Source organism: Zeugodacus cucurbitae, chromosome 2 (assembly GCF_028554725.1).
Source record: "Zeugodacus cucurbitae isolate PBARC_wt_2022May chromosome 2, idZeuCucr1.2, whole genome shotgun sequence".
NCBI lineage: Eukaryota > Metazoa > Arthropoda > Insecta > Diptera > Tephritidae > Zeugodacus > Zeugodacus cucurbitae.
The window spans coordinates 54,330,114-54,342,982 of NC_071667.1; the positions used below are offsets into that span (position 1 = coordinate 54,330,114).

The 12,869-nt window shown below is 30.7% G+C and overlaps 1 protein-coding gene across 2 annotated transcripts in view; it reads right to left on the bottom strand.

Annotated features, from left to right (window-relative positions):
• Positions 1-2,629: 2,629 nt before the first annotated feature.
• LOC105213498 (tetraspanin-13) overlaps positions 2,630-12,869 on the bottom strand; it is a 72,024-nt gene continuing 61,784 nt past the window's right edge. The window contains exons 2-6 of one of the 2 annotated variants that reach the window (XR_008470847.1): positions 6,573-6,675; positions 6,240-6,407; positions 5,341-5,670; positions 4,565-5,241; positions 2,630-3,743 (exon numbers count right to left, since the gene is read on the bottom strand). Coding sequence is in view for 1 of the 2 variants with exons in the window: in XM_054228921.1 (XP_054084896.1) it covers positions 3,648-3,743; positions 5,341-5,670; positions 6,240-6,407; positions 6,573-6,632 (654 nt within the window). In the remaining variant the exon portion in view is untranslated. The remainder of the gene's footprint in view (positions 3,744-4,564; positions 5,242-5,340; positions 5,671-6,239; positions 6,408-6,572; positions 6,676-12,869) is intronic. The other variant, XM_054228921.1, reaches the window with a different exon arrangement.

The window sequence follows — 12,869 nt, forward strand, 5'->3', positions numbered from 1 at the left end:
TATTACATTGAGTACCCTAAAAAATGAATATCGGGGATTTGTAAGTACTCGGTTTAACAACCGAACATGAAGAAGACAAGCGTTGAAATCGTGGTAAAACAGAATAAAAAAACGTTAAACAATTTAAAAGAAACTATGAATATATTAAGAATTTCCGGAATTTGACCATTTTGGAAGAATTTACCTTATAAAATCTATGCGCACTCTGAATAAATTTACTAGTCTATCGAAATTTACGTGTATTAGTAATAAAAAAATAGTTTGATACATTTTAATTGATCTGTTATGTGTTTTAAACAAATTATTTAATAAAAATAATGCATTATTCTGCAGTTTTCGGATAATTAACTCATTACTTATTGAAAAACGAGTACTCGAATTAATGAAAAATTCGACATAACTAACTGCTCTGACAATTAATGTGTTCGTTATTTCGGAATACTGCTGTACTTGAAAATTCTTTCCTCTATAGACTTTCTTTCGACTACTTTAATTTAACTAAGAAAATTATTCATTTAATAATGGAAAGAACTCAACATGGCGTGATCACTCCAACTTATTCGAAATCTTTTTTGGTATCTCTCGAAAAAATGCGGTACTAGAACCTTTTTTCAAGCGAGGTTGTCCATATTTAGTGTTAGAATGCGTCAACAACCTTAAAAATAAGCAAACGATCAGACACGGATAATGTGTTGGGTACTTTATTCGCCGTCTATTTGGACGAATATTTGAAGTCTAATGAATTTCTCAAAATCAATCAAAATGATGATAGAAGTATATTACAATTACTTTTTATTAGAACTTACATTAACATTATTATTTTAGATTTAGATTTAGCGCCCCAAATATAGCTCAAATCAACTCAAATAACTTGGGCACCAAAGAAATTATTTTTGCCTGTGTTATCTGTGTGAAAATTATGAAATAACACCGAAGAACATAAATAATAAAAATTAATTTGGACAAATTTCATATCACCTTTTGCAACTAATGACTACAGTGGAACTTCTCTAACTCGAATCTCCAATAATCCACAAAAACACTTCGAGTTAGAGAGACTTCGAGTTATAGAAATTTTTATTGAAATATAAATTTTACAAAAAGCTGTAAAAGATAGATTTACCCACATTAAAACATGTATTCTGTAATTTTGTTGTTGCACTTTTTTATTGCTTGGCTCTTGAAAAAATTTATATGAAATTTGACTTCGAGTTATGGAGATCTTCGACTTAGAGAAGTTCGAGTTATGGAAGTTCCACTGTATTTTAACTCAGTTTCTCACAGTTATAGTAATATAGTGAAAAAAAAAAATTAATAATAAAGAAAATTATTACTGCCATAGGAGTTAAAAGTATTTGTACTTACCGAAGCAGTTTGTATTCTTCAACAGCCTAGTTCGAATATGAATTTTTATATTGTTGCTTTTTTATTTTATAATTTCTGAAATATTTCGTTTCTCCAGGTTCAATTCAAGATCAATCCAATTTTTCTACCTTACTTGAAAAACAAAAATCTGAAAGTGTATTTTGAGGTTAACTTCTTCCTAATACTAAATTTTTGAATTAATATTTGTAATTCGAAAAGTTTTGCAAATGTATTACTTTGACAGGAATTGAGAAAAGTTATCAAACTACTTAGTAATACTAATATATTATTCGCCTGAACGTCGATTAGATCAGGAAAATAGAAATCAGATCACTAAAATACATTTACTTCTATAATAATACAACATAGCTACAGCTGATGTATGATATAAGTAATTTTATATCTACATACATACTTTTTTGACCAAATATCATTACATTTGATATTACTATTTTCAATTATTTCTTCAAATATTCAAAGTTGGAGAAAATTTAAATTTGTGAACCATATAGTTGTTGTTATTTTTGTAACAGCAGAAAAATTTCCACAGAGTAATTCTGCGGCGTTAACTGTCTTTGATAGTATAACTCAAAGGATTCTTTTGATTTGCTTTAGTCAATTCCAGAAATCACTTATCTATAAATTTAGAATACAAAATGTTGTTGACAGTCTGCTAAATCTGTACCACTAAAAATTGACAAGCGTTGAATTACGGTAAATCTATTTTACCATGCACTTGCCTTCACTTATACATATGTATGCATAAGAACATGTTTTGCATAAATTTATTTGACGCAAACAAGTTGCGTAAAAACAATATAAATCATGGCAATAAAAACAACAACAACAATGACGACAATGCATTGTCTGTACATGCCAGCAACTCACTAGACAGCTGACTAACATATACCATAGTTTTTGTTGTGCTTGGCTGCTTGCGAAGAGTTTTAGTTGTCATGAATAATGAAAGGCAAAAAATAAGCAAGCAATATGAGTTGAACTTATTTATGCAGAGATGCAGAATAAGAATACACACACGCACACAATTTGCAATAAATGTAGTGGTGTGCATATATTTTCCCATAAATCATATGCATAATAGAAAATATATGCATATTTTCCACCCCATGCACACGTGCATATGTATCTATGTTGCCAGTTTCCAGCGAATTGCAGCCACTGTATTAAATTACGTGCACTGAATCTCCCTTAACTGAAACCTTATTATATACATATAACGATAAATTTAAAAGTTTCCTTAGTGTACAGTTTAAAGATCATATTTATTTCAATCACAGCACAGAATACAGAGAATATTATCGTACTTCATCGTATATGTATATATGTATGTATAAGTATGTTATTTGCAAATGACCATACAATCTTAAAAATGTTGTGTATAAACATGTACATATGTATCGAGTGTAAAGGTGAAGGTGTTATGCATGATTTTTGAAAATTTTATAGAAATTAGCAAAATTTTTTAACGGAGAACGGTGTCTGTATACCACAATAAAGCAGCTGTTTGCAAGGAAGCTTGGTATTAATTTAATGAGTTTAATAATTAGGTTTTCGTTATATCATTATGCTGGAAATATTTTATCAATAATGTCTACACATTTTTCTATGATTGCCTTCAGTGCTGTGGGTAGTTGTTTAAAATTAAAGGAACATTTACAATAAAATCTACATACAACCAATACATATATGTTTAAACTAGAGCTATTGAGCAAACATAGATAGTACATGTTAGGTTTATACATGTATGTATATATTTATAGTATTTTTTGTTTTAGCAACCCATACACAAAATTACAATTATGCTATTTAAATTATGAATTTTATTTAAAAAATAATAATCTCAAAAAGTTGAACTAAATTCAACAAATTGTAAACAAAAGTAAATACAATTTGCTTTAGTACATAAAAATCACTAGAATATTACAGAATCAAATCAATATAGCTGGTGTAAACTTAATTTAAACATAATTTTACTAAATATATGCAAGCGCAGTTTGAACACAAAAATTACAACCAAATAAGTATACATAAAATATGAAATCTTCAAATGCCAACTAATAAATTGTGACTAAAAGGAAGTAAACGAAATGTATAGCAACATTTTGAATTGCATTTATGTGTGGAAGTGTTAGTGAATTGTTCGCGTTTGCTAAAACGGTTCCAAGCCAAACTATATACGCTTGCGCAAACTTAAAGCTTAATTTATATAATTGTTTTTTGCGCTAACGGCTTTCATTTGAAACTCATTTTATGATTTTTCACTAATACTGGTAATTGTGTGGGAAAATTGCGCGCGCTGGTGGATAGTTTGGATCGTGTTGATTGCGATAGCGACGCGCCAAGAAGACTGCCAGTACCTGGAAAATAGATGTAATATTAATAAATATGCTTCAATTTTAGTTGTATGTATTATAAAATTATTAAATAAACAGAAAAATATAATAAAAATATGGATAATATACAAAATTAAAATTATATGCAGTTGAACTTCCATAACTTGTACTTCTTAACTCGAAGTTCTAAATAACTCGAACTCTTGAATTTGCTATAGAAGTCAAATTTCAAATTACCTTCCATAAGTCGAAGTTTTTTTGGATTATGGAGATTCGAGTTAGAGAAGTTCAACTGTATCTGTATATTAAAAAAGATCCAAATTATATAATAAATATTTACAGAAATTAATTTCAGTGAAAAGTTAAATAAAATAAGTAAAAGCTGGTGTACGAAATCATAAGCAACATAACCTAAAATCATATTTTATTATCAAAGAATATCATAATGAAGGCGCAGGGTTGTTTTTAGATGACTTAACGGTACATGTTTTCTAAAATACCAATTTGTTTACATTAGGATTTGAAAAATGTGTAATATTTCGGTGTTCCAAAAAAAAATAAAAAATTAAAATTTTGATAAAATTTAATAAAAATACCTCAGAATAAACTGTTTGAAAAAAGTATAGTTTTCAATATATAATTATGTGCATAATGTGCTTTAAAAACCCAATATTAATATTATTTTAAATAATTAAACAACAGGTCTTGAGAAATTTGCAATGCTATAGGAAATATGAAATCAAAAGTGCAATAGAATGACTTAAAAACAGAGAAGAAAATTAAACATTTTAATACAAAATAATAGAACCAAGGAATGTATTTTAAGTAGTTCAACGCTTGCTCACCCTAGTATTTAAGTACAATACTCGTATAGGTATGTAGTATAAGATTGATGATGGTTGTGGTTTAAACTCAGCTGTATAATCCACTTGAAAATGCTGTTACAGTGCATATATATTGTAAATTTTTGAGTGTATACTAAGGTGGTGTTATTAATTGCATGCCCAATCCAAAAAACAGTACTAGTGATCAGCGGCAACGTACATACATTTGATACCTGGCTTATGATTAAATCCCAGTTTTACGATTTTCACTTTTACAGTTATTAAAAAAGTTGCCAAAATTGTGGCAAACATTTTCTGTTATGTTTAAAATACATTTATAGTTATCATTAAATATGTGTCATTTTATATATATTTAGATTTATAGCTATATGTACATATATGTATGAATATGAATCATTTCCGTAAACAGTTATGATTGTATCTCTATATATATAAATGCATGAAAACCTATGACGTTGGTTACGGTTTCGATTTTTTTGTTTTTTAGGATAAAGAATGAAGCGTGAATGAGTTATGTGTGTATGAATGCGTATTAGTATGATATATATGTATTGTTTAAATATGCATTATTAGTTGTTAAATTTCTTGTCGGGCAAGACATTTTAAAGAAATGCACTCGGCAAACCGCGTGGATCTTTCTGATTGCGATAACGAACTGTTAGCCATACACCAATGAACTGCATTGTTTGCATGTCCAAATAAAAGAATTAATATGTATTTGTTAATGTACATTCAAGTATATTATTTTGTTCCAAAATATAAGATTGTACGCTTACCTCAGTGAAGCTGAAGAAAATTCCCAAACCGCCGCACAATTTAAAGGCATAGCTGATCTTATCTTCCAAAGCGGGCAGACACGGTGGGCAGGCGCAATTTTCCATGTAATCGGGACAGCATTTCTTAGTGACTGCTTCACATGTTGTGCCTGTATGTGTTGAATTAAAGCCACAGCAAGTGAATGTATCCTGCACTTGTTGACGCATAGAATCTGGTACATTATTCCAACCCTCCTCAGCGAACTCTTTTTGCTGCTCAGAATTAACAGCCAAGCAAGAGCTGGCAATGGAGAATTGAATGAGGAAGAGCATGAAGAGAATGATCATGTACTGTGCATTTTAAATGATTTTTAAGTTAAGGAAAATATGTACAAATTGTTTGGCATTATTTAGTTAATGAATTTACTTTCGCACATGTATTACCACCTCAATTGACTTAATTAAATTGTGGTACAGCAAATAAATATGTAAATACGAACTTCATTGTATGAATTTAAATTAAATATGCTTGCATGCACATAAGGTCAATCGAAGCGATAGCCCCTACAACAACAAACAATATGATTATCGCAGGCGGAAACATACTGAATAATTCTTCAATTTACATACGTAATTTTTGTTTACGAATTTTAAGAAGCCTGAACAAGTTTTTCCATTTTCTTGACACATGGCAGTAAATTTAAAAAGTGCAAAGTAAACTTTTTAATACTATAACTTGGAAATTGAAAATATATTTATTTTTAGTTGGAGATTATCAAATCCGCTACTCTTCATTATCTCCGTGTGCAAATATGTATATATAATCCACTTATTACGTTAATATTTATCACAATCACATTCTTAGATCTTTTTTTGTGAAATTACGATATGTTTAATGATATTCTTTTTGAAAAGGATACGAAAAACAGCATCACTTGATGATGTTTCACTGCACCGATCAGTCCGAGTATTGATATTAATATCAATATGACGCCACAGGCTAAAATACCACCCACAATTGGTAGATTTGTGACAATGGAAGCTGCACGCGCATACACGCCAACGCCAATCAACAGGAATCCCACCATCTGTAAACATATTTAATAATGCATGCACACAGTAGAATATTGTAAAAATCAATAATTCTTTTAAGGATTCGCTTGGGCACTTCCGTCTATGCACAACAGCACGACCCTGAGGCTATTGCCCCATAACGACAGAAGGCCAAAGAAAAATCCTCATTATGCACTTACCACATACAAAATGTTGAGCGCAATTAGCGCATTTTTCGAACAAGTAAAACCTCCACACATTTTAACACCAAATCCTATTTCAACTTACACTCTTATTTAAAAACTTTCTTATTCTTTCTTTTTCACTTTAACTTTCTTATTCTTTTGCTACTTTATGCGTTAACTTAACTAAAAATCGTATACCAGCTGCTCTTTGCTTGATTTTTGCTTTGCATTTTCCAGTTTTTCTTTGTGTTTCATTTCAAATGTTTCATTTCATATACATCTGTAATACAGAGTTGCCATTGGTGGGCAAAGTTGCAAATGTGGGAATGCTTGAAAGTAAAACATATTTGTTGAGAGAATGGCATATTTGATGTTTTCTGATTGGGTTGTTCTATAATTTTATTTGGAATTGCAATTAGACTATAAAAACAAAAATTAATTTGCAGTTTATTGCATAATTTCTTTATGTTTGAATAATATGGATATAATTAGAATTGAAGTTTAAATAACAAATTTTGGGCGTCAATGTAGCAAAATTAAAATTTGGTTTATATCTATATATGTATAAATATTTCGTAAACCCTTTAAATTTAGAATCTTCAAATATCAGAATTATTTTCTGATAAGAATATGAGTTTTCTCAAATAAAACAATTTAATACGGAACTATTAACGTTAAACGTTTTTTATATTTATATTTTAAGTATTACTAACTTAGGTTATGTTTTTATATATTTTACATATTGATGATGATTATGATGAACTTGCTTTATCTTTTTTTATGATCATTACATATTTTTTTATTCTGGCTTCAGTAATCTTTAAATTGAGAAGTGTTATCCTAAGGTTATAGTATATTATGATTATATATGTTAATAAAATTGCCGAAATCTGTGCAAATTTAAGATTTTTAATTATAAAAACAAAAATCTTATTAGAAGTATACAAACAGTACTTCAATAGCAAATAACTCACCCACTAATCGCTCACTTCCGCAAAATACGCCTAAAAGCACACCTCTATTTATCTCGCTTAATAATAATTTATCCGCGCCGCTATCGCATCGACCAATTGATTTCCTTTAAATGCGTACACTTAGACCGATTTCACACAGGCAATTTTTGTTGCGGCAATTCTTAGCTTTATAGGAGAGGGGGCGACGAAGAGAGGAGAATTTCTCTCTCTTTCGCTTCCCTTGGTCGCCCCCTCTCCTATAAAACTAAGAATTGCCGCAACAAAAATTGCCTGTGTGAAATCGGTCTTATCAGCAAAGTTGACAAAATCAAGCGCATAAAATCACACACAGCACATATGAGCAAATGCCACACGCAACAAACACTTGTGGCGATCTTCGTGAATTTCCAAGTAACAAATGAAAGTCTCAGAGACACTCATAGTTAACAAGCAACAAGCACAGCTTACGGTATTTACACTCGTGCGATTTGAGCGGCGTGTTTGCGGATTATTAGTCAGTTTCTGTCTGTTTATTGTTTGCGGTGAACTGTTTGCTGGTTTTTGCAAGTGAAAGATTTGTAGTGAATAACATTTCTAATAAATTATATGGCAAAATAAATATAATAAATGCAAATATATACAAGTGTGTATGTATATATTTTTTATTTGCGGTTTTTTTTTGTTTTCTGTGCGTTGTTGTTTTCCAAGCAGTGTCTGCTAAAACGTCAAACTTTGCGCTTTTTGTGTGTTCGTATTGGTGAGTAGTTTATATAGCTGCTATTATTTAGCCAAATATATAATATTTAAGCAAACAGGTGGTTTGGTTTGAAAATTGCTAATTTTGTATTCACCTTATGTGATCCACTTTGACCACAAAGCCAAAAACAAAGTGTGAAAACGTGGCTAAAACTAAAGTGAACGCAGAAACTAGCAAAGAAAAAAATGAAATAAATGTAAAAACCAAAAACACAACAAAAACATTATAGTGCTGCGTTCATGGAGAGACATGTTTGTTACAAATACATATATATTATAATATATATATATTTATTTATTTAAGTACATACATATTTGCGCATAGTAAATTATTATATAATTAATACTAATTAAAATTTGCAACAAAGAAAACAGTGCTAATTCGTCACTCAAAGCGATCACATACGAGGGTGTGCTGACAAGTTGAAGGTTTGGATATTTAATACTTTTAAAATTCGAAAAAATCACACTTTTAATAAAGATATCAAATTATTACTGCAAAAAAAATTTCTTAATTAAAAAAAAAATCACTGAATTACAATTCAATATACAATTTAGCAATAAAATATATAAAATAATTCGACACTAACTTTTTCCTTTTTTTTTAATTCTTTACAAATTGTCAAACTTAATTTACAATTAACAAAATTTACTCTTAAATGAGAAATAGGCACTACAGATCAGTTTATGAAACAAAAATATCATATAATATTTTATACTACGCCTCTTTGGTTACTCAATCTATTATTAAATCTATGGTACATGGGTTACAGCAAAGATGCCTAGCTTTTATTCTAGAGTTAAATAAAAATATTATTATATATACATAAATTATATATTAATAAAACAAAACTCTAAGTTAAACTGCAAACATTTTGCGCTACCCTCGTACGCGTATGTATAGCAGATGATTAAAGAACCAAAAAAAAATACATCTTCTCTGGTCGTCAAACGGAAGCGTATATAATTAAAACACAACAAATTAAAATAACTGCGAGTGCACACCCACCCTAATGTAGGAGAAGCGGCAAAGAAAAGCAGTGAAGCGAATTTTTGCAACTCAGTTATGATTTTCTTTTCAAGCGCTCGTTGCTTTATACAAACAAACTATATATGTATGTATGTATATGCGCGAATAGTATCTGTTATTATTGCTTAACACCGACTGACGCCGCTATGACGTCACAGCTATACAAATGTAGCATTCCAAAGCGTGCACTGATGCGAAACGGTGCAATTCAGTTGCAATGCCTACAAAAAGGAAATAACAAAAACAAACAAAAAACAGTTAAGTAAATAATGATTTAATAACTTGAGTTATTATGAGTTCACATTGGAATATTTTTGTTTATTGTTAAATATTTATGGTATGTTTGATCCTCATTCAAAGTACAATTTTTTCACAATTTTTAAAATTTTGGAAAAAAAATTTGTTGAAAGCGTTAATTTAAAAAAAAATTTAATGATTGAAGTTAGCAACACACAAAATTAACATCTTAATTACTAATCAGTCTGTTTGAACACGATGTTTGCTTCAAATATGTATGTATGTACTTGAGATAACAAAACTTTAGTGACTTAAAAAACTGTCTGTAGCTATGTATATAACTCCCTAGTCATACTAAATCTAAAGAGCATTCTAATCACACATTTTTGTTTGGAAACTTGTTATCTAAATTTTCTTCGTAATTATTTGATTCCGCATAACTGTACATAGCTGTAATATTTTTTGTCACGCTTAGTTAGTGAATCCGCAAAAATTTCCAACAATTTAATAAAATAATTGCTCAACTCATTTACGCATATTCGCCGTGTGAAAAAGACAATGGATATAAATGGAAAAAATTGCTTTTTTTGCTTTAATAACTGCATTTTAGTATTGTTTTGAGGATGATTTAAAGTTTTTAATGGCATATGTATTTTGTGGAATGATTGTGGAATTAATACGTGGGAGTCACATGCATACAAATGTATAACCATATAGTATAAAGCATTTAGTACATATGATGAATGGGAAGGATCACTTTTGATATTAAAGTGTTTTAGTATTTAATATTTTGTATATACATACAGTGGTGGCCTTATAATTAGAAACAACATTTTTGAAAAATATGAAATCATTGTAAAGTTTTTACAAGACGCGAAGCACTGTGAGCACTGAGCACTGTTATTCATAGTGTAGGTATTGAACGTTGTTGCAAAGTAAACACGTGACTATTTTCTGACTTGTTATTAAAAAACAAGTAAGGAAGGGCTAAGTTCGCGTATAACCGAACATTTTATACGCTCGCAATTTATTTATTTAACTTAATAATACGCAATTTGACCCACATATTCGTCATATATATTGAAAGTTGGAAACCCTAATAATAGGTTAGAAGCACCGAGGTCCTCATGTTCGATATATGGGGCCTTGAAAACATATGGTCCGATTTTGGCGATTTTTAGAATGGGGCTGCCACACTATAAACATAGTATTTGTGCAAAGTTCTGCACCGATATCTTCACTAGTACTTACTTTATATATTGTAAAGTAAACGATTCAGATCGTCTTCAAAGTTCTGGTATATAGGAAGTAGGCGTGGTTGTGAAACGATTTGGCCAATTTTCACAACATATCATTGGGAGGTAAGGAAACTATTACAAACCAAGTTTCATTCAAATCGGTCGAGTAGTTCCTGAGATATGGTTTTTGACCCATAAGTGGGCGATGTCACGCCCATTTTCCATTTTGTAAAAAACTCTGAGTGCAGTTTCCATCTGCCATTTCTTATGTGAAAGTGTTTAGTGTTTCTGACGTTTTTCGTTAGTGAGTTAACCTACTTTTAGTAATTTTCAACCTAACCTTTGTATGGGAGGTGGGCGTGGTTATTATGCGATTTCAACTATTTTCATGGTGTGTGGTGGGGTACGAAAGAGAATCGACTGCAGAAAGTTTGGTTTATATAGCTTCATTGGTTTGTGAGATATATACAAATAACCGATTTGGGGGCGGGGCCACACCCACTTCCCCAAAAAAATTACATCCAAATATGCCCCTTCCTAGTGCGATCCTTTATTCCAAATTTTACTTTTATAATTTTATTTATGGCTTAGTTATGACATTTTATGTGTTTTCGGTTTTCGCTATTTTGTGGGCGTGGCAGTGGACCGATTTTGCTCATTTTCGATAGCAACCCTCTCATGGTCCCAGGGAACATGTGTTCCAAGTTTCATTATATCTCAATTTTTACCTAAGTTATCGCTTGCACGGACGGACGGACGGACAGACATCCGGATTTCAACTCCACTCGTCATCCTGATCATTTATATATATATAACCCCATATCTAACTCTTTTATTTCTTGGTGACACAAACAACCGTTATGTGAACAAAACTATTATACTCTGTGCAACTCTTGTCACACAATTAGAAACGCGGAGTTTACTCTTTATAATCTCGGATTACTTGAACTTAGCGCAATAAAGTGAGTTAGTTAGTTATCTGGCAACAATTAAATACGTTTTAGTTTTTAGAATGGAAAAAAAAGTGATGTACTCCAAAAATAAGAGAGTTAATTGTGAGGTCCTATCAAAAGGATAAATTGTCAATGTCGACTACAGCAGAAATGTTTGTTTGCTACATAACAGGTATTTGAAGTTATTAATTCGTATAAAAATAAATTAATAGAGTTTGAAACCCCTACCGGAAGGCCTCGGCCTCGAAAAACTACTTTATCAGCGGACAGGATAATCTGTAGGGCGAACAAAAACAATCCTTTCATGACTTCGCGTAAAATAAAGCTGAAGTTGGACATCAAATGAATGTAGAAATCTCAGCTCGGGCGATAAGAAGGTACTTATAAGACTCGGGACTTCGTGCAGGCTTTGCCAAAAAAAAAACTCTTGTAGCAAAAAAAAAATATTAAGAAGTGGTTGCGATTTGCAAAGTAAATGATACCGAAAAGTTCAAAGGTACATTGTGAAAACAGTATAGCACCATGGCTGATCTGTTATGGTTTGCGGAGTCTTTTCCTCTCGTGGTACTGCCACAATTGTGGGTGTTCAACGGATAATGGATCAATATCAATATAAAACATTCTCGGGAATGTAATGGAACCATATTTCCTTGAGAATACCCACAACACACTTTAAGTCTAGTGTAGAGCTTGTTTTCGGATCAAAATATTGATGTTTTGGCCTGGCCTCCGCTAATTCCTGATCTCAACACAAATAAAAACTTATCAGCAAGTGTTAAACGAAGTCTTAAGAACAAAATAAGGACGAGTTGTTTCAAACGATTCGACACAGCTGGAACAGCATATCAATGCAAATATTCCAATATTTAATTTAAATTTTACCGCGAAAACTGGACAATGTTGTTAAAAATAAATCGATCCAACAAAATTTTTTAATTTTTTCATAGATATCCTTAAGTTCTTACTATCGTTTCTAATTATACGACCGAACCGAATTTGGCGGTTTTTGTGTTTAGCTCATTTTTTTAATTTAATTAATGTTGTTGTTGTTTTTGGTAAAACTCAAATAAGATTCTAATTATAAGACCACCACTGCATATATGTATAAATTACAAATTGGTCATCAGAACAGCATTTAAGTACCA